Raw genomic sequence first — 22,909 nt, 5'->3', positions numbered from 1 at the left:
CTAGGTCCTTCTATGCTCAGAAATAATCCAACTCGGGGCTTGGGAGCTTTCCTCACCCCATGTACTCTTACTCTTACACCCTATACTCCACAGTGGCTTCCCTGCCCACCTGAGTGAGCAGAGCGTGTGTAGCTGGGCTGACAGGTCAGCTTGTGAGCTAACCAGCCACTCCTCCAGCCTTGCTGGGAATGGCACACTAAAAGTCCAGAGACTATACATGTTGGGAAAAAAATGTCTTTGACACAGTATTGTATTTTCCACAGCAACACAACTGACCGGTGATCATGAGGCCATGGGCACCCTGGGTCAGACTTCTTGTTTCACTTGCAAAAGAACATTGGCCATATTTACACTCACCAACCACTGCGTAACTGAGGACACTATGTTAGATGCTGATGTGACTTGGAAGAGGGAACGTAAGAAGAGCAAGGCTCCAACGTTACAGTCGCATCCCTCAGGCTGGTTTATGATGACAGCCAAGCTGAGTGCTGCTAACTGTGAGCGCACTCTGATGCACACTGTCCTTTTCTCCTAGAATGGGACGTCAGCGCTCCATGCGGCAGTGCTCAGCGGGAATATCAAAACAGTCACACTGCTCCTGGAAGCAGGGGCAGACCCATCCCTGAGAAACAAGGTACTGGTCTTACCTTACATACCTTTTAGCTCTGTTAGGCACCTGTGCAAAGAGATGAGGCAGCATCTACCTTAACCAAGGTAACATCTCTCTGGCTCCTGTTGCTATCTTTGTACTTGAGCGCAGTACTGGCATGAAAGGTTGCCATTAGGTTGTGAGTGAGCAGTAAGTACCTTTGGACCCAGAGAATTATACTGACAACCTCTATCATCAATAGATTTCAGCTAACAATGGTGCAGCCTCCCGGGGTTATGAGTGTTCTGTCATCAGAGAAGTGTCCTAAAAATGTCCAAGTGCTGGTATTTATCACCAGCCCCCATAAATTGGATGTTCATATGTTGAGAACGGTTGGTACTCTACTTGGTGTCTACATGGGGAAAATGTGAATTTTAAATTGTTAACAGGACTTCATACCACTGTTACAAAACCAACCCCCCCCTTTTTTTTTACAGAGACAGAGAGTCAGAGAGAGGGATAGATAGGGACAGACAGACAGGAATGGAGAGAGATGAGAAGCATCAATCATCAGTTTTTCGTTGCGACACCTTAGTTGTTCATTGATTGCTTTCTCATATGTGCCTTGACTGCGGGCCTTCAGCAAACCGAGTAACCCCTTGCTTGAGCCAGAGGCTTTGGGTCCAAGCTGGTGAGCTTTGCTCAAACCAGATGAGCCCGCGCTCAAGCTGGTGACCTCAGGGTCTCGAACCTGGGTCCTCCGCATCCTAGTCCAATGCTCTATTGACTGTGTCACCGCCTGGCCAGGCCCCCAACCCATATTTTTTATGGCTCAAAATCATTAGTTTACAATTAGGCCAAATTTGGAAGTAGAAGATGCGCAGAAAACAAACAAAACGATTGTCATTGTATTTCCTCTTATTCAACATCTGCATAAGCAGGCAAATGAACAGGCTGGGGTGAGGGTGGAGTTAGTAGCCTAGGAAAGGTCATAAGGAAACACACTAAATGACTAACCTTTGAAGGAGGAAGAGGGAGTGGTGCTTATCGATAGGGGAAGATATGAAAAGCAATTTTTATTTCATACTAGCCCTCTGCCCCATACTAGCCCGCTGCCCCATTCTAGTGCCTTTCTACACTTTAATTGCCTCCCCTAAAATCCTAGGAACATCTTTTTTTTTTTTTTTTTCCAGTGAGAGGAGGGAAGGCAGAGAAACAGACTCCTGCATGCACCCTGACCGGGATCCACCCCGCAAGCCCCCTACTAGGCAATGCTCTCCCCATCTGGGGCATTACTTTGTTGCTCAGAAACCAAGCTCTTCTTAGCTACTGAAGCAGAGGCTCTGGAGCCATCCTCAGCACCCAAGGCCAACTCGCGCCAATGGAGTCTTGGATGCGGGAGGGGAAGAGAGAGATAGAGAGAAGCTAGAGGGAGAGGGGTAGAGAAGCAGATGGGCATTTCTCCTGTGTGCCCCGGCCAGGAATCGAATCCAGGACATCCACACACCGAGCCAACGCTCTTCCACTGAGTCAATCAGCCAGGGCCCAGGAACATCCTTTTGATTCATCTATAACAACAGTTCTCAAACTGTGGTCTGGGGACCCCTAAGGATCCTCAAGCCCCTTTCAGAAGCTCTAAAGTCAAAACACTATTCTTAATACAAGGACATCATCTGCCTTTTTCACTGAGCTGGCATTTGTTCCCAAGATGCAAAAGCAGAGGCAGGCGACACCATTGGCACCCTAGTACACCTCAAACAGGGGCACCAGACTGGACTGGCAAATAATTTTATATACCTTTGTGAGTTCTTTTACAAATTTTGTAAATTATTTTACAAAAATACCAGTTTTACTTAAGAACCTCTTAAATGAAGCTGTTTAAAAATTTTTAATTTTATTTGTTTTTTGGTATTTATTTTTATTATATTTTATTTTATAATTATATTTTATTATATGTAATTACTTATTTTGATTCTGATTCATTTACAATTTTAATTTTAAGAAATCTTGACCCATGCTCTGTGTCTTTTAATATTCGGCATGGCCAAATGGGAAATATACGTAAAGCACATCTGTTGCACGTTGAATGTGATGGTATCTCAAAAAGAAAGCACTTGTGCAATTGTTGGAATTGCAAAATGAACCTGTCACATTTTTAATAGAGCATCACTTTTACTGGAAAGAATGACTAGTAGCCACCATGTGAGCCTAACAACTTCCTAATACTTCAAGGCTTTTTTTTGCTGAATCAATGGTAATACTGAGTGTGATCTTTTGATATTTTATAATGAAACATGTCAGCATTTGGAAGCTCTGCATAACTCAGTAAACTAATGTTTTCTAAATGATCAGTGCATGATGTTACAAATCATGCATGGGTAAAAAGAAATCCACCTGTACCTAGATAGTCCTATGTGTTTTCATGTAACAGAGTATGAAAAGTTCATTGACATGGTTTCAAATTGCAGATTGCAGTTACCTTTAAGCAACTACCACTAGTCCTGTAGGGGTCTTGCATCAAACAAGAATGTCTACGATGATCTGAAAAGGCTATTGAAATGCTCCTCCCTTTTCCAACTATCTCTCTGTGTGAAGCTGAATGTTCTTCTGTTCTTCAAACCAAAGTAACATATCACGGTAGATAGGAAACACAAGCAAATATGAGACTCAATCCAACTGTCTTCTATTAAGCATTGTAGAAGTGTAAAACTATTAACAATGCTACTCTTCACGTTAACTTCTTTGTTTTTGAAAATTTCATTATTTTTCATAAATATGTTATTTATGTTAACCTGTAATGGGTTTGTTATTTTTAATAAATTAATAAATATATTTTAATTATTTTTTTAGTTTTCATTTCTAACCAGTTAAAAACAAAAGCTCGTTGGGGTCCTTAATAATTTTTAAGAGTGTTAAAAGGGTGTTGGGCAGATAAAATATATTATGCTCACTTCGTTAAAGATGGCGCTGCCCACGTGAAAGCCCGTCACCCAGGTGATAGTATTAATTGCCCTTCTTGCTTGGGATGGGCGTGATTGTATTAACGTGTGTTGGGGGAGGGCTTTCGCACCAAAAGGTTTTAAAAAGGAGAGATCACATTGTTCGGGAGAAGAGTGATTATGTTCTAGGAGGAGCCCATGCTGGAGGAGAGCAAAGAAAGGCCACATGGAGGAGAGGAGAAGCAGCCAAGATGGTGGAGTGCTGAAGGAGAAGCCAGTTAGTGCAGAGTTTGTGCAAAGAGTAGGAGATGGAGAACAGAGGTGAATAAGGCTGGTGAGCTAGAAACCTTAGATTCTAGGAAACTTGGATAAATCAGTAGCTTTGTGAGCACTGAATGAGTGGGTTTTGGAGCCCAGTGTGTGTTTTTACTTGCCCGCCAGGTGCAAGCAAGCTAGGATTAAAGCTAATGGCCCACCAGTTCTTGGCTCCGTTGTTTCTTGACCAACTGTCCGAATCTAATGCGAACCCGCATGGGCCAGGCGGCTGTGATGGCGACCATGGCTACTGGCTTTACAAAGGGTGCAGTGGATAGAGCGTCAGACTAGGATGTGGAGGACCCAGGTTCGAGACCCCGAGGTCACCAGCTTGAGCACGGGCTCATCTGGTTTGAACAAGGCTCACCAGCTTGAGCCCAAGGTTACTGGCTCGAGCAAGGGGTCACTCAGTCTGCTGTAGCCCCACGGTCAAGGCACATGTGAGAAGTCAATCAATGAACAACTAAGGAACCGCAACGAAGAATTGATGTTTCTCATCTCTCTCCCTTCCTGCCTGTCTATCCCTCTCTCTGACTCTCTCTGTCTCTGCCACAAAAAAAAAAAAAAGTGTTGAAAGGTCCTGAGACCAAAAGTTTAAGAACCATACATTTATTGCATATGGTAAGGACTTGCTCACAGATTAAATGCATAAGGAATGTGTCTCAATCGCTTCTTGGCCTTTTGGCTAAATTCAAGTGTAGGACTGTATCTCAGCAGTGCGATGTAAAGAAAGGACGTACAATGAGACAGGTCATGTGGGAAGTGGGGGCCACTGAGCTGCTCTTCCCCAGGTGTCTCTGGATGTTCCTAACTCGGCCTTCTCATCAGAAGAGACCTATCCTGAATCTCACATCCCTATGAAACAGACTGCCTCATATAATAAACTAATTAAACATAAAGTATCAAATTTAATGTTACCAGTAGTTATTAAGCACATGCTAGATATGCTACGCATTGTGCTGGAAATGAGAATGCTCAGATTAATAAAACATGGACCCTGGCATCCAGGAGATTACAGTCTAGTAAGAGATATGGCTAGACAGAAAAATAACGCTAACAATATGGTAAGAAAATAACCCATGATATTTTTACATTTAAAAGAGACCTTTAATCACTAATACAAAGCAGAGAGTCCAGTGGGGTTTTTCACCAGTGGAGAAGCAAGTTTGAATCAGAGCCCCCTCTTTGGAATCCCTAAAACCACACCAACTGTGGAAATTCACTAATGCCTATGTTATCTTCTTTCAGGCTAATAAAATACCGGCAGAATTAACCAAAAATGAACGTATCTTGCGCCTCCTCCGAGGTAAAGAAGGACACAGGAAAAGTTAACTGAGTTGCACGTTTGACTGAAAGGTAGAAACCTGAACCACATTGTCCAACTAGAAATTGCTTTCAAATAGTGCTGGAAATTCTTTTAAGAAAGAAAATGCTCTGAATGTCCACCCTGGGTCCCTAACCAAGAGAGCTGTGCTCTGTGCCCTGAGGTAAGAACAGCTCAGGGACCCTTTCCCCTCATTTACATGGGCCCACACTGGCCAGTAACCCCACTGCGGTGGGCCTGACAGTTTTGTGGATTCCACAGAAACTCATTTTAAAGTATACTAACTTGGATTTCTCAGTTAAACTCTAAAGTTCTAGGAGCTTTAAGTAAGAAGACAGAAACACTGCAAGCCTTTAAAAGACTGAAAGTCTGACCTTCAATGAATCAATGCACTTTTGCTTTTGTGTTATATGTTAAGTGTGCTAAAATGCATAGCTCCTTTATATTTTACACATATACATGTGTGTCATCCCAGAGTGAAATGTTTTCTTCTAACCGGGATCAGAGGCATGGTTACTAAGACTCAGTGATGTATAAAGTTGCAGTGTTAAAAAGCTGCTCTTAACATTCCACCATGTGTTTTTTATGGATGGACTGTTCAACTATAAAAAAGACATATTGTTCATTTGTGAGTTGATCCTCATCTTATTCCTAACATGTAAAAATTATTTTTACCTAGAGCAGGGGTTGGGAACCTATGGCTCGTGAGCCAGATGTGGCTCTTTTGATGGCTGCATCTGACTCACAGACAAATCTTTAATAAAAAAAATAATGTTAAAAATATAAAACATTCTCATGTATTACAATCCATTTCCTACTGCTCATGTTCATGGTTGCAGGTGGCTGGAGCCAATCACAGCTGTCCTCCGGGATAACACCAAATTTTTATTGGATAATGCATACCATACACGGGTCGTTGTATGGCTCTCACGGAATTACATTTTAAAATATGTGGTGTTCATGGCTCTCTCAGCCAAAAAGGTTTCCGACCCCTGACCTAGAGTCTATATTGTAGGTAGGATAGGGTACAAGTGGCCAATTTGGAAATTCAGAAAAATTACAAACCATAGGAAATTTAGGCTTCTTTCTTTGAGATTTTATCTTGGTTCTATTATTGGGAATCTATTTTCTGTACCATAACTAGGTAGATTTAACATGCTATGGAATCTTGAGCTTCCAGTATCACATCGCTTAATACAAACTTTGAAGTCTTTGGATAAAATATGATACATGCAAGTACAATATGTTGCTATTACTATTGCAGAAGTATAAGTAATAAAAGACTGTTATTGGTAATTAGTAAGTGTTCATCTATGCATGTTTTTGAACTGATTGATTCCAAGAAAAAAACCTGGGTTTTACTGAATTATTCCTTTGAGAAGGGGTGTCAAATTTTATATTCGATGCACCTTATAATTGAAGGGCGGAAACCGCAGGCCAAACCAAAAGCATGAAGCTACTGTCTTCCAAAAATAAAACTTATTTTAAAATGTCTGGGTGCAGGTGAGCTGACACAGACCAAGCCATGCTGGCCCTGAGGGAGATATGGGGCAGGGGTTGTAGGGATGTGACATGTGTCAAAAGGCCTTGGGCAAAGGCAGCTGCAAGATAGCTTCATCTGTTTGTGGTTGGGAGTGGTGCCACAGTTCCTCAAAATTGTTTGCACTCTGGATCAATCATCCTTTATCAGCACCCAGCTAAAGCAGGGGTCAGGAACCTATGGCTCGTGAGCCAGATGTGGCTCTTTTGATGGCTGCATCTGACTCACAGACAAATCTTTAATAAAAATAATAATAACATTAAAAATATAAAGTTCTCATGTATTACAATCCATTAATTTCCTACCACTCATGTCCATGGTTGCGGGTGGCTGGAGCCAATCACAGCTGTCCTCCAGGACAACACCAAATTTTTATTGGATAATGCTTAACGTACACGGGTCGTTGTATGGCTCTCATGGAATTACATTTTAAAATATGTGGCGTTCATGGCTCTCTCAGCCAAAAAGATTCCCAACCCCTGAGCTAACGGGAGTTCTGAGCCGGATTACTGAGTAAGCAAGTCCTTCTTCCTCGCTCAGGCCTGCATTGTTCTTAAGAAAGATGGTGGCTGAGTAGCCATTTTATCAATCAAAAATCAATGGTGTCTGAATGCCTTTGTCAGTGCTTAATTGCATACACAAAAATTATACCTTCTTTCTATAACCTGCCATAATAAACACTGATGGTATTTCTGTTATTTAAAAACATATCTTTCATTTTCTTGTTTATGTTCTGCTCTGGTTTCCAGCCATTGTTCTATGTAAATACCTGTTAAAATGGAGGGAAATGTAAATCCAAAAGACTATTTTAACAACTTGCAGTGTTACTCCAAACTTTTTCTTTAAATCAGTAAACAATGAAATATAATTTTGAAATTAAAAGATAGTCTTTTTTCTTTTTTTTTTTTTACAGAGACAGAGAGTCAGAGAGAGAGGGTTAGATAGGGACAGACAGACAGGAATGGAGAGAGATGAGAAGCATCAATCATTAGTTTTTCGTTGCGACACCTTAGTTGTTCATTGATTGCTTTCTCATATGTGCCTTGACTGTGGGGATACAGCAGACCGAGTAACCCTTGCTTGAGCCAGCGACCTTGGGTCCAAGCTGTTGAGCTTTGCTCAAACCAGATGAGCCCACGCTCAAGCAGGGTCTTGAACCTGGGTCTTCCGCATCCCAGTTCGATGCTCTATCCACTGTGCCACTGCCTGGTCAGGCTCTTTACTCTCTCTCTCTCTCTCTCTCTCTCTCTTTTTAGTGAGAGGAGGGGAGGCAGAGACAGACTCTCACATGTGCCCAGACCAGGATCTACCCAGCCAGCCCACTAGGGGGCGATGCTCTGCCCATCTGGGGTCCTTGATCTGTTGCAACCAGAGCCATTTTTAGTGCCTGAGGCAGATGCCATGGAGCCATCTTCAGTGCCCAGGGCCAACTCACTTGAGCCCATCGATCGAGCCATGGCTACAGGAAGGGAAGAGAGAGAGAGAGAGGAGAGAGAGAGAGAGAAGAGAGAGAGAGAGAGAGAGAGAGAGAGAGAGAGAGAGAGAGAGAGGAGAGAGAGAGAGAGAAGAAGGAGAGGTGGAGAAGCAGATGGTCACTTCTCCTGTGTGCCCTAACTGGGAATTGATCCCAGGACTTCCACAAGCCAGGTTGACACTCTATCGTTGAGCCAACCGGCCAGGGCTGTAGATAACTTTTATAATGATTGAAAAGGTATTTTATTCAGACAAAAATTCCTGGGATAGTCACGGAAGATACTAAAGATAGAAACTTTTGGCCCTGGCCCATGGCACAGTGGACAGAGCGTGGTCCTGGGGCACCGGGGTCTTGAGCTTGAGTCTGGGGTCACTGATCCCAGGGTTGCCAGCTTGATCCCGAGGCCACCGCTTTGAGCTCGAGGTCTCTAGTTCAAGCCTTGGTCAGGGCACATATGAGAATCAATCAATGGCGCAACTAAGTGGAACAACTAGTTGATGCATTTCTCTCTTTCTTTCTCTCTCTCTCTCCCCTTTCCTTGCTCAAAAAAATAATAATAATAAAAATAAAGATAGAAACTCTTAATTGTACCTTGTGATGACTTCGCATAGGCAAACCTCATTGTATTGTACTTCATGGATATTGTGTTTTTTATAAATTGAAGGCAAGACCCTTTGCCAGCCAGAAGATTATGTCTTATTTTATTGTAGTGGTTTGGAACCAAACCTGCAATACCTCCAAGGTATGCTTGTATACATTGTGAAAGGGTTCCCCCGTACTATTAATATGTCTATCTCTCACATATTGATTCTGTGTGTGTGAGAGAGAATGTCTTAATTTCTAGTTTATTGTCTATGATGTTCCTGGCTTTTTCTTCTGAAATAGCTGGTGGTTTTGCACAGCTTCTTGTTTAGGAAACAAATATTTGTAGCAGTAACATCAGGAATCTAGAAAACTCCATGGCCATCCTGGCTTACTTCCCTGCACCATCTGCCCTGTTGCAACCACAAGAAAGCTGTTTCATCGTTGCCCCACGCTGGGACACCTAACCAGGAACAAGAGCACCCCCAAATCCAGGCTGCTTGGAACCTGACAGAGATGCCTGCGTTTTGGGGTGAACCTGCACTGCATATTATAGGAGTGAGAAACTCAGGTCCTCATTCCTAGCAGAATGGTTTTGGTGCTAGAACTGGCTGAGTCTCACAGGTGGAGTGAGCAGATTATTAATAACAATAGAAAGAACAGATAGGCCCTGGCCGGTTGGCTCAGTGGTAGAGCGTCGGCCTCGCATGCAGAAGTCCCTGGTTCAATTCCCGGCCAGAGCACACAGGAGAAGCGCCCATTTGCTTCTCCACCCCTCCCCTCTCCTTCCTCTCTGTCTCTCTCTTCCCCTCCCGCAGCCGAGGCTCCATTGGAGCAGGGATGGCCCGGGAGCTGGGGATGGCTGCTTGGCCTCTGCCCCAGGCGCTAGAGTGGCTCTGGTCACGGCAGAGCAACGCCCCGGAGGGGCAGAGCATTGCCCCCTGGTGGGCAGAGCGTCGCCCCCTGGTGGGCGTGCTGGGTGGATCCCGGTCGGGCGCATGCGGGAGTCTGTCTGACTGTCTCTCCCCATTTCTAGCTTCAGAAAAATACAAAAAAAAAAAAAAAAAAAGAAAGAGCAGATAACATTTGCTGAAGGATTGTAACGTGCTAAGCACTTACATAGATAATCTCATAAAGTCTATATGCATTTTCCCATTTACCCCTGACAACAACCCTATGAAATAGGCACGGTTAATATCCCTGTCTTGCTGCTGAGGTAGCAGGCTTTGAGAGATGCCTGCCTCTTAGTGTTGGCTTGGTGCTGCCCACCAGCCTTTGGGTTTTGAAGTTTTTAGGGTGGAAAAGGGGAGAGTAGTGCCTAGGTAGAATCACAGAGGCAGTAAGGGTGGAGAATACAGGACATATTTTTCAAAATAGTTAGAGGTAGAGCTAATAATAGTTGGTGATGGTGATTAATTGAACATAGAGGGTAAGGAAGAAATGAGAGTTAGGAATTATACTAAGTTATGCAGGGGACCCTAAGACTACTCCCAGTTTGGGTAGTCTGCTAGGAGGACTCCCAGAGCTCATCATATGGTCATATTCATGGCTAAGATGACAGCAAATGGATATACAGTATGACAAATCAGCAAAGGGATAGGGAAATGAAGTAAAGGTAGAAGAAATCAGGTGCAAGCTTCCAAGAGTCCTCTCCAACGGAGTCACAGGATGAGTTTAATCCCTCTAGCAACAAGTTGTGACAACATTGTGAAGTGTTGTCTACTAGGGAAGCTCATTAGAAACTCACCCCGGCTTTTCATTGAGAACTGGTCACATAGGCACCCTCTCCTTAGCATTTAGCAAAATCCCAGACTTCCAGAAGGAAAACAGGCATTCAGCATAAACCACATTATTTGTACAAACAATGTAGGCACAGTGAGCCACTGTCATTTAGGGAAAGTTTTATATCAATGTAGGGAACTGTTTGACAGCCAAGTCCTCAGATGCCACCCAACAGCCAACCTGTAAGCAAAAATTCCTAAAGATAGTGGGTAGCAGTCTCAGGTCTGCTGAGTTAACTCTGTCCCACACACAAGATTTACGTGGTGGATGGTGCCGATAGCTGTGTTAGGAAACAGGGAAGAGTTCAGGGTGGAGTCAGGGAGAGAGAGTTTTAGACATCCTTAGTTTGAAGAATGTGTGAAATAGATTCCAGAAGGCACTTGTAAAGATCAGCTGATGTTTAGGACAAGATTGTTACTGACTTGGGGCATCATCGATGTAGAAGCTATGGTTGAAGTCATGGGATGCAAGAGGGAGGAGACTCGAGAGGAAAAATTGAGAAAGAACTTGAAGCAAAAAGGGAAGCTAGCAAAAATGAGATGAAATGGACAGGAGTGGGAAGTGAAACATATCAAGGAAGGGGGAAATCCGGAGGAGAAGAGAGTGGGCCGCAAGCCCCTTGAAAAAGTGTGGCCATATAACACAAGGGCTGGCCACCTAACACTGATTCCACACTTTCCTTTTGCTCCACACTTTGGCCTTGGTGAGCTTATTCAGTCCCAAAAAACGCTAGCCCTATGTTGAAGAGGATAAGGATGACTGTTCCCAGTAACTAGTCAGGACCTGGAGCTAATGTTAAATTAAAATAAATGGTTGTCTTGAAATAATTTTAGTTGTGATTGCTAGACTTTGGTTGTGAAGCCTCTCCTGACACTTTCTAGAGATTGGAAGAATTATTTCTCCCATCTTTAGCCTCTTCTCTCCCTCACTGGGTTTTAAGCCTCTTAAGTTGTTTTATATAATATATATACTGCTCACAAAAATTAGGGGATATTTTATAGCTTCATATTCATTTTGAAATATTCCCAAATTTTTGTGATATATATATATATAATGAGTGCCTGACCTCTGGTGGCGCAGTGGATAAAGCGTCAACCTGGGAACACTGAGGTTGCCGGTTCAAAACTCTGCACTTGTCTGGTCAAGGCATATATGGGAGTTGATGCTTTCTGCTCCTCCCTCTTCTCTCTCTCTCTCTCTCTCTCTCTCTCTCTCTCTCTCTCCCTCCCTCCTCTCTAAAATGAATATATATATATATATATATATATATATATATATATATATATATATAACGAGAGGTGGGGAGGCAGAGACAGACTCCCACATGCACCCCAACCAGGATCCACCTGGCAAGCCTCCTACCCAGCAATGCTCTGCCCACCTGGGGCTGCTGCTCTGTTGCTCAGCAACCAAGCTATTTTTAGCACCTGAGGTGAGGCCATGGAGCTATCCTCAGCACCCAGAGCCAACCTGCTCAAACTGTTTGAGCCATGGTTGCGAGAGGGGAAGAGAGAGAGAGAAGAAGAAGAAGAGGTAGAGAAACAGATGGTTGCTTCTCCTGTGTGCCCTGACTGGGAATCAAACGTGGGACTTCTACATACCAGGCTGATGATGCTCTGCTGCTGAGCCAACTGGCCAAGGCTTGACCCTCTAAGTTTTAATGAGGGGAATTTTATTGTTCTCCCCACTTCCTGCAGTTGGACTTGTAAGAATAGCCTAAGAAAGGAAGTCTTCAGTTTATTAGAGCTAGACTCCCTTTATTAGAAGATCAGACCAAAAACCACTCCAGGCAAAAGAAATTGTGTCATGTGACTGAATCCTCCAAAGAAAAGAACACCATTGTGAAACACTGAATAAGTTTCAAGTTATCCCCAAGCTGGTAGCATTGTATCTGAGTGAAAGTTCCAGCATAACCCACGACTGTGTTAATCTCCAAGTCAAGTATACTTACTAGAATGAATAATATTTTACTGTAAGTTTGACCAACAGTACCCCATTTCTGAGTCAGTCAGAACCACTGGCACCAAAGTCACGACTTGTAGCTGTAAGATCTTTTAAATGAAGATCTCAGTGACAACTAGCTTGCTTAAGTATAGAGTTTTAAAAGTCTATTTCAGAACTCATGAGAATTGAGTGCATATTTCAAACAAAAGACATCTATAAGAATGTTCATAACTCTGTAATAGTCAAAACTGGCAACAAGCCAAATGTCTGCAATGGTAGTTTTCTATCATGGAATAATACTGAGCAATAAAAAAGGATGAACTGCTATGAGAAATGAGAATGATTCTCACATCCACACATTTCAGAATGTTGAGTAAAGAAACCAGACAAAATGGAGCATGATTCTATTGACATGAAGTTCAAGAACAGGTAAAATTAAGCCATGGTGACAGAAGTCAGAATAGTGGCCCCGTCTTGGTTGGAGGAGAGGGATGATACTGGGAAAAGGCTGTGTACTTTTTCTCAGTGGTGGCTGCCTGGGCTGTGGTAACCAGCCTCCAAGACGGCCCCCATTGCTCCCCTCCTCTGCTATTCTTGTCCTTGTATAGTCCTCATCCTACACCGTATTGGGCCTGGTCTGTGTCATCAGCAGAATATGGTAAAAGTGATGGCATTTTACTTTAGAGACTGATCATAAAACACATGTGACTGCCTGTTCTCTCTTGGATCTCACTCAAGAGGAGCCAACTGCCAAGTCCTGAGGACATTTGAGCAGCCCACAGAGCAGCCCACCTGGGGAGCGAGGCACTGAGACCTCCCGCCAGCCCGCCTGGGAGCAGGTTCTCCAGCCCCGTCCGGCCTCCAGATCACAGCAGCCTGGCTGACATCTTGACCACAGCCCGTGAGGGAACCTGAGACAGAATGACCTAAACCCCTGGCTAACAGAAACTGTGAAATAATAAACATCTGTTCTTTTAATATACTACATTTTTAGATAATTTATGATGTAATAGATAACTAATAGAAGTGTACAATATGTAAAAACTCAACTGTACATGTAAGCTTTGTATAATTTATGCATTGAATATTAATAAAAAAGAAAAAAGTCTGTTACCAAAAAGAGGTTCTCAAAAATAATCTAAAACTCCCTAGAGCAGCAGTTCTCAACCTGTGGCTCACGACCCCAGCGGGGTCGCCTAAAGCCATCAGAAAATACATAATGCATATCAGGTATTTACATTCTGAATCATAACTGTAGCAAAATTACAGTTATGAAGTAGCCACCAAAATTATTTTTTGGTTTGGGGTCACCGCAACATGAGGAACTGTATTGCAGGGTCACGGCATTAGAAAGGTTGAGAACCACTGCCCTGGAGTTTGGCAGAAACGTTAACTCAAGGATTCCTGTATTTTACCAAATGTGTTGGCAGTATGTGGCCTGACGAAGGGAGAGAGGTGTGAGCTGGTCCTGTGCTCCCGTTCTCTATGTTCAGCTGGTCGTTTTTCCACACTATGCACAGGTGTCCTTCTAGGGCCAGCGCCAGCTGCTGTTCCTGGATCTTTTTGGGGCAGTCTCTGAGCAAAACTTGCAATGTCTGTGAATACTATGGGAAGTTTATGGCACTGGCATCAAAAACAGGTCTAACTTCTCTATTAGGCACAGTAAGTACAGTAGGCACAGTGCCCAGAGCCCCTGATACTTTTAAGGTCCCATGAAAATATTTTAATTTCAATTTCATCTAAAATCAGAAGAAAATACGAATATAATAATAATTAATATATAGTAATGAAACCAGCCTAGATTATATTTGTCTTCATACCAATGCAGTTACAAAATATAATCGTAACTAGTTTTTTGTTTCGTTTTGTTTTTTTGAAGAAGGAAGGAGCCCCAAAGGCAAAGGCTCCTGGTGCCCACAAGTCATAATACAGCCCTGAGCAAAAGGAGGGGTGCTACGGACTGAGCTCTGTCCCCCCAAATTCACCATTTAAGCCCTAACCTAACCCTCATGTAACTGTATTTAGAGTTAGGACTGTTAGGAGGTAATTAAGGTTAAATGAGGCCATAAGGGTGTGGCCTTAATCCAATAGGATTGGTGACTTTATAGAAAGACAAAGGCAGATCTCCCTGCACACACAGGCACTAGGGACAAATCGAGTGAGTACATGATGAGAGGGCAGCCCTCTCTAAGCCAGGAAGTGGGTTCCTCACTGGAAACTGAACTGATGGACACCTGCTCTTACACTTCTTTCTCAGCCTCCAGAAACATAGATATAAAGATATACACCTTTTGCTTAAGTCACCCAGTCTACAATGGGAAAAGCAAAATAAAAAAAAAATACAAGTAAGCAAAGTGAAGAAGGATCAGATACATCAGCCCATCAGCAACAGGCTCAGGAATCATCAGGTGAAGTCAGTCACATCCTAGTACCCCGAAGACCCAGAGTTATCTCCATTTCCTATTATTGAACTTCAGCTTTCAAGTTAGAAATTAGGCAAGGGCCCTGGCCGTTTGGCTCAATGGTAGAGCGTCGGCCTGGCGTGCAGGAGTCCCGGATTCGATTCCCGGCCAGGGCACGCAGGAGAAGCACCCATCTGCTTCTCCACCCCTCCCCCTCTCCTTCCTCTCTGTCTCTCTCTTCCCCTCCCGCAGCCAAGGCTCCATTGGAGCAAAATTGGCCCAGGCGCTGAGGATGGCTCTGTGGCCTCTGCCTCAGGTGCTAGAATGACTTTGGATGCAACAGAGCATCGCCCCCTGATGGGCATGCCGGGTGGATCCCGGTCGGGTGCATGCGGGAGTCTGTCTGACTGCCTCCCCGTTTCCAACTTCAGAAAAATACAAAAATAAATAAATAAATAAATAAATAAATAAATAAATAAATAAATTAGGTAACCCTGCAATCTGTGCAGTAGTGTTCATACATGCAGATCCAGGGGAAAGCCCCAGGACTGAGAATCTCCGTCTGTAAGCAGAGGTCAGGGTAAGACTGAGGAAAGAGTCCTGCCACTCCAGCCTGGTAATTATGTAGAGTTTATTGATGGAAACTTACATGTGGGTATGTCTTGGGTGGCTGCAATACGAAATAAATCCTAGCTCCACTTGGCATGTACCAAAGGGGTGGACGGGACAGTCATGGGTACTAGCACATGAATGCTACCAGATACAGGAAATTACATGCTTAACCAGGTCATGACAACCATCTGTCCCAAGAACCAGTACATAGAGGGAGGCAAGAGAGGGTACTGATTTATGTCAGAATGAACATCAGTCAGAATTAGACGGTCTCTAAGCGAGATTTGCGGGAGGCAGCCTCCATCTAGCCCAGGTCCACCTTGCTTAGCAGACAGCATCGTGTCATGCAACAATCTCCCCTGTCCACTAGAACTTAGGCGTTCTTTTTCTTTGCCCACTTGAATCACTGTCTACTCTGAAATTTCCAAGCCAGCAGAAGACAAAAAGTGCTTCCATATTAGAAGAAACTAAAGTTATGTAACAAAATTTTATTAACATGACTATAGTGATCAAAGCACATCCCTAGTCTAGAAGATGAGATATGGTAGATGCCAATGAGGTGACCCAGGAAAGTGAGGGGTAAAGAAGAATATGTTTTATGTTGGACAGTGTAGTCATCTGTGTTGAATGCTACTAAGAGGTCAGGTGAGATGAGAACAAATGTGTTATCCTTGGATTTGGCAACACAAAAACCAATGATGAGCCCTGGCCGGTTGGCTCAGCAGTAGAGCGTCGGCCTGGCGTGCGGGGGACCCGGGTTCGATTCCCGGCCAGAGCACATAGGAGAAGCGCCCATTTGCTTCTCCACCCCCCCTCCTTCCTCTCAGTCTCTCTCTTCCCCTCCCGCAGCCAAGGCTCCATTGGAGCAAAGATGGCCCGGGCGCTGGGGATGGCTCCTTGGCCTCTGCCCCAGGCGCTAGAGTGGCTCTGGTTGCGGCAGAGCGACGCCCCAGAGGGGCAGAGCATCGCCCCCTGGTGGGCAGAGCGTCGCCCCTGGTGGGCATGCTGGCTGGATCCCGGTCGGGCGCATGCGGGAGTCTGTCTGTCTCTCCCGGTTTCCAGCTTCAGAAAAATACAAAAAACAAACAAACAAACAAAAAAAAAACCCAATGATGACTTTAAGAAGAGCAGGTATCCATGTGATTGCCTGGGCTCTGGGGAGAGGAAGGGAATTGGATCCTTATTTCACTCCTTATGGCAAAGTAATCCCAAAATGGATTATTATTTTCATGAAATCATTAAAACTCTAGAGGAAAACATGAAATAATTCTTATATTACTGAAAACTCGTAAATTAGTAAAAAAAAAAACCTGCAATACATATGGACTGATAGGTTAATTTTCTTAATAAATAAAGAGCTTTTACAGTTATGGAAAAAACTACTAGAAAATGAAGAAGACAAAAAAAAAGAAATAAAGTAATTTCTAAGTGTATGAAAAGATTCTTAATCTCCCTTATAATTAATAAAATACAAATTAAGCATCACAATATTTTATGAAGTAAAATCACAGATGCCATTTTCACCTAGCAGAATGGCAAAGGTAAGTGTTGGCAAGAAGGTAGAATCAGGTACTTCCATATGTTTTTAGCAAAGGTGTAAATTGCAATCTCTTTGGAGGGCAATTTGGTAATTATCAAAACTAAAATGCTTATTTCATTTGATCCAATAATATGTCAATTTCCCCAACAGTTCTATTTGTATATAATTGCAAAGATTTAGGTGCAGGAATGTTCATTGCATCATTGTTTCCAGCAACAAAAGTAACAAACCAAACTTTCCCCTCCATCTGCTAAGTAAGAAGAATTTTGTGTTGGGTCGATGCTCCCCATCTCCCTCCTTAAAGGAAATGTAGAACAGTGTTTAGACTTCTGTGATGCAGAACCATGAGGAATGCAGAGGCACAGAAAGATTCAAAGCTTTGTGGACTCCAGACAAGCTCAGGAAGGTGAAGAAGCATATAGAAAAGGAAAGGTAAATTTATGCGCTATTACTGGAACCATACAAACCCTTCACTGTACCGGAAAGGCAATTTGAGGGGAATTACTTTGAAATATTTGTTGGTTGGTGAACTACATTTCATTGACTTAGGCTCTGTTCTGAGACTGACCTACATTGTTGGCTTCAGAAACGTTATGTACATATTATGAAATCCGGTAAAACTCATTTAAAAAAATTGCTAATAAAGCATATTGCTAAATGTAAAAACGCAAGCTGCAAAATGTATACTGTATGTTTCCACTTGTTTGAAAAGTCCATATATTATATTTATAGATATGTTTTCAAATTCATAGAACTCTGTTGGGGGATATTTTTGCATACTCATAAAGACGCATATGTCTAATAATTTCATTTTTTTCTCATTTTGTCATTTGTTGTTATGTAATCAGTATTTAATGGTGTATTTAATGGGTGGTGGTATTAAGTATTTAAACAAACAAGAAAAAAGTATCTTTCTTAGGATCTGAGCATGTTGAAACAATTTCCATAGAAGGAGAAAAATACGCCACAACGTGACACAGATTATCCATAATAGTGGAATTATAAATGCGGTTTTGTTCTTTTCTCTCAATTTCTGTGTATTTTCAAAGCTTCAGCCATTAGCATGGATTTCTTTGTTATCAGAAAAAAAAATATGTCACTTAGAAATAAGAGAGTTTAGGTCTGACCAGGTTGTTCAGTGGATAGAGTGTCATCCTAGTGGAGGTCATGAGTTCCATCCCAGGTGAGGGCAAGTAGGAGAAGCAATCAATGAGTGCACAACTAAATAGGACAATTAAGTGGAACAGTGAATTGATGCTTCTCTCTCTCTCTTTCCCTTCCCCTCTCTCACCCTTTATATATATTTTTAAAATATACCCTAAAAACACACACACACACACACACACACACACACACACCCTAGGCTTTTGGGCATTTGTTGAACCTGTACAAAAGACAGACCAGAGCAAATATATATATATATATATGCTTAAAAGATCTTTGTTACTGTTTTGTGACTGGTAAACATATTTTATGAGGCGTCAGAATTTCTGCCCATCACAGAAATATTTTATATGGTGCTTAAAATTTTTTTTACTCATATTATTTGGTAAAGGTTTTTTGTTTTGTTTTTTATTAAGTGAGAGGCGGGAAGGCAGTCTCCCACATGGGCTCTGACTGGGATCCACAGGTAAGCCCCCTGCCAGGGCGGTGCTCTGCCCATCTGGGGCTGCTGGTCTGTTGCTCCACAACTGAGCTATTTTAGTACCTGAGGTGAGGCCATGGAGCCAGCCATCCTCCGTGCCTGGAACCAAGTTTACTTGGCATTCAAGCCATGACTGAGGGAGAGAGAGAAAGAGAGAGAAGCAGATGGTCGCTTCTCACTGATCAGTAATCGAACCTTGTACTTCTACCTACCAGGTCAACGCTCTACAGCTGAGCCGACAGGCCAGGGCCTTGTAAGGGTTTTGTTTGTTTTCTCCATAGGGACTTTGCTAAAATTGGAAGGCTAGCCCACGAGGATCCATTACCCAGGAAATACATTACAGCTGTAGTTCTTGACTTTGAGTGTGCATTGGAACCACTTGGACGGCTGGTTAAAACCAATCTGGGCTCATCCCCAGAGTTTCTGATTCAGTGTCCCCAGGGTGGAACCCCATAAATTTGCATTTCTAACCGGTTCCCAGATAATGCTGATGCTGATTCAATGACAACACTTCTAGTTCACATCCGTAACACATACCGCTTTATCATCAGTGCAATTACTAGAAGCAGAACACACAGTTGGACGAGAGCCAGGAGGTCATCGTGGAAGGTCCAGAGGACATCCCTGTAGTTTCAGTGCCCAGCCAGGCAGGTGGACATCTCGGGTGGGGAGGCAAGATAATAGCTGTCTATGGTAGGGAAGGGAATGTTATTCACATCATGGTCTAGCTAGGACTGAGTTTGAGCATTGCCGCTGATGGATATTTAGTCTTTTCCATGTAAATTGGAGTCCACTGTGGAGAGAAGAGGTCCTTACCTCTATTTCTTTAACTTCAAAATGGAAATGGCTGATGCTTATGAATGGGCTCAATAATTGAAATCTGAGGGGTAATGTTATCAGAAATTCATAGAATAAAAATAAGTGCAAGTCCAAAAAGATTATAATAATATAAAGAGGCAAGGCAAAAACAAACAAACAAAACAAAAATACAAGGACACTTTTATTTTTGTGTTTTTTTACTTCACCTAGAACTCAGGAATAGATTCTGGTCCCATCCCACGAACTGCCTCAGGTTCTCTGCCCCGCTCGGCATCACCAGCAGATGGTGCGGTTCCAGCGCTTTTCGGGACAGGGGCGGAGCGGACGGAAACCGAGATTGGGTGCCTCAGAGGCATCCCCGCCGCGCTCCGCCCCTCGCGCTCTCGGATCCCTACACCGTCAGGCAGCACCGCCGCACCGCCTGGTTTCGCTAGAAGTGCCCGGGCACGGACTCCTTTTGGGCAACGGGGTTTGGGAGAATTTGATCGGAGTGGTACTCGGACCTAATATAAATACGTATTCCCCTGAGGAATGAGGGTTTCACTACGAAAAACAGTCTCCCAGAACTCCCATTGGTTAAAACCTCGCCATCCCCAACCAAAGAAAAAGAAAAGGGAGAGAAATTCATTTAAAGCATGAAACTACACGGTCGGTATAGCTCCAGAAATATTCTCCCAGCATGGATTCCAGAAGTTAAATTGCCCTGGTCTGGGAGTCCCTTGACCCACGCCGGGCCCCAGCGGGAACAGGCCAGAAAAGTGCAGAGCAGGCGCTCTGAGAGACGGCGGGCTGTGACATGGTTGAGTCTGATTACACTCAGGGCTCTGCGAGGCCCCGCCCCGCCCCCTGGACTGGCCCCGCCCCCAAAACGGGTCCTGGGCGTGGCCGCTGTCCCGTCCCGCCCCCTGGACCGGCCCCGCCCCCCAAAACGGGTCCTGGGCGTGGCGGCAGCGGCAACGCCCAGAAAGGGGTGGAGCTGGCGACGCTTTCGTTCTTCCTGACCTGCGCGCGTAGCCCTCCGCCGCTGAGTTCTTTTTCCTCTGTCGGCTGGCGCCGGGTTCTGAGAGAGCCGGTGACGCGAAGCCCAACCGAGCCGAGCCGAGCGGAGCCGAGCCGAGCGGAGCCGAGCCGAGCGGAGCCGAGCTGAGTCCGCAACCCCGCGCAGCGGCAGCATGAGTGCGCGCGGCCTGGCCCTGGGCCTCTTACTGTTGCTGCTGTGCCCTGCGCAGGTGAGCGGCCGCCGGGCACCCGGGCGGGCTGTGGGGGACGAGGCGGGGCAGCGATGCTGGAGAGCGGCAGGCAGTGCAGGGGCGCAGGTCCAGCGCTTTGGTCCTGGGGAAGTTGCTGTAACGATGGAGTCCTTGGGGAACCCCACCTCTCCGGATTCTTTCTCCGGCCACGCACTTTTCCCTGCGATCAGAAAGAGGGTGGCAACTGGGAGCTACTGGTTTGGCCTGTTTGGAACTCACTTCAGCTGTGGTCACCTAATTTCTGGGTTGGGGATGTGGGATCCGAAGGAAGGACGACAGTCAGTAGAGAGGGATAGAGATCTTATTTAACCTGACTTTTTTTTTTTTTTTTTAATTCTGCCACATACATACGAACTCTTCATAGATTTGTTTAGAAGCTCCTACCGCTTTATTTCCTTGTCTCCTCCCGTAAAGGTGTAAGGCGAGGTAAAGAAAGGAAACAGTTCGTCAAGCACCAAATTGGAACAGTCCTAGGTACTTTAACATAAGGCAGCTTAGTCTTTAGAAGAGCGCAAGTTGCTTCTTACCAGTTTCCCTTCTCTTTGGAAACTGACGCCCATCTGGGGGTAATATGCCCTTGTCACAATACTACCTAGCCACAGAATGGGGCCTGAAATCGGTGCCTGACTCCCTGGGTCAGCCTTGTTACACTGCTGTTCCTGTGGCTACAGTTTTCTCTTTGAAAACTTGGGGGACGGAGCGGGGAGAGCAGGGTAAGGGGGACGTCTCAGGATATAATGCTGATTAAGCCAGATCGGGATGAAAGAGTGACCTCTGGGACTCCTGTGCCCTTGTGCCCACATATAGGAGTGTGGGCAGTGAGAGGGTAGTGAATCACAGGGAGGCAGATTGAGGGTTTTCCCGGGACTAGATAAACCTCTCCTTAAACTTCTGTGTAGTTCTCAGAAGTAGATGGGAGATGCTGACCCAGTCAGTCAATGCCCCGGAGACAGGAGAGCTATGGCTCCTCCCTCTTGTATGTGTATGCGAGGGACCCCAGCAGTGTGCACCTGCGAGGGGCAGCGAGGAAAGCAGGTTTCAAGAAGACATTTTGGAAAAAAGGGCTGAATGGCTTTGAGCACATTGATGTTTCAGGCATCAGCTTTTTCTGAAAATAAACAATACCTCATAGGATTATTAGTGTTGTTAAGTAGCATGATATATGGAGAGACCTCATCACTTTAATAAACACTCAAATAGTAGCAATTATGTGCCTGAAAGAAAATACAGCTGTCCAGTTTCCCTAGAGTTTTAGGTCAGGATCTCATAGGAAGGCTTCACATTGTTAAATAGCTTTCATTTAACTCTGAAATCCTTTTTACGTGGAGGTAGTATCCCGGCTGATGGCCAAAGAGTTCCTCTCCTGCTAGGATTTTTGGGATAGGTCTGTCGTTAGCCACGAGTCTCTTGCAAAATGCCTTGAAGTCTTAACTGGAAAAACTATTGTTATTTTATAAATTGTTTTCAAGTCTGCAAGAGGCTTTCAGAATTTCTGAACAGATTGGGGGGTGAGGTTGGGGCGGGGGATGGAGTGTTTTTTAGAATTCTTACCTATGATAACAGCTCATCTGGGTTCAGTTTGAGCACCAGAAAGTTCTGTCACAGAATTACAAACTGTCCTTGAAGGTCTAAAATACATTTGAAGAGATTTTTTGCTTTTCTTAATTTTTAACTTTTACAAATAATGAACTAACATTACTAGAGTGAATGATTATATAGTCGCCTGAATAGTATATGCAGTTTTGAGAAACAGTATATGTATAATCTCCTGATTGTAATTTTTATAAGCTTTTTCTTGAGGAATTTGGAACACAGTGAGGCCTGGGTAGGATTAAGACATTAAAATGGCTTTTCCTGAGATCAGGAATGGTTTACTTTTTTTTGGCCTGAGGGTGTTAGAGAATATCCTCCTGAAGATGGAATGAATGTGGGTAATATTTCCCAGTCCCTCCTACTCCTTGGTTGATGCTGTGACCAGATATTCTACTAATATAAGTAATCAAGGGAAAATAGGAATTTTTTGTTTTGTTTTTTAGCGAGTGGGCAGAAAGAAAATGACTTGCTGAATAGGTCTTTGTATTCCTTCAGTGTTTGTCATATTACCCAGTCCCAGAACAAAGCATCGCTCTGGTCATGAAGACAGTAGAATCTC

General features: G+C 44.0%; 2 protein-coding genes and 1 non-coding gene across 4 annotated transcripts in view; all 3 read left to right on the top strand.

Moving 5' to 3' along the window:
- ANKRD29 (ankyrin repeat domain 29) overlaps positions 1–6,864 on the top strand; it is a 37,649-nt gene extending 30,785 nt beyond the window's left edge. Inside the window, exons 8-9 of the mRNA XM_066247363.1 lie at positions 536–634; positions 5,092–6,864. Coding sequence (XP_066103460.1) covers positions 536–634; positions 5,092–5,175 — 183 coding nt within the window. The 3' untranslated portion in view covers positions 5,176–6,864. The remainder of the gene's footprint in view (positions 1–535; positions 635–5,091) is intronic.
- Positions 6,865–9,430: 2,566 nt separating this feature from the next.
- On the top strand, positions 9,431–9,506 carry TRNAA-CGC (transfer RNA alanine (anticodon CGC)). Its single transcript has one exon. It is a non-coding gene; the product is annotated as a tRNA-Ala (tRNA).
- Positions 9,507–20,507: 11,001 nt separating this feature from the next.
- Positions 20,508–22,909, top strand: part of NPC1 (NPC intracellular cholesterol transporter 1) — a 55,459-nt gene continuing 53,057 nt past the window's right edge. For both annotated transcript variants that reach the window (XM_066247523.1, XM_066247522.1), the window contains exon 1: positions 20,508–20,736. In XM_066247523.1, coding sequence (XP_066103620.1) covers positions 20,680–20,736 — 57 coding nt within the window. In that variant the 5' untranslated portion in view covers positions 20,508–20,679. The remainder of the gene's footprint in view (positions 20,737–22,909) is intronic.

Source organism: Saccopteryx bilineata, chromosome 11 (genome assembly GCF_036850765.1).
Source record: "Saccopteryx bilineata isolate mSacBil1 chromosome 11, mSacBil1_pri_phased_curated, whole genome shotgun sequence".
NCBI classification, from domain to species: Eukaryota; Metazoa; Chordata; class Mammalia; order Chiroptera; family Emballonuridae; genus Saccopteryx; species Saccopteryx bilineata.
This window is presented reverse-complemented; position numbering and strand designations above follow the sequence as displayed.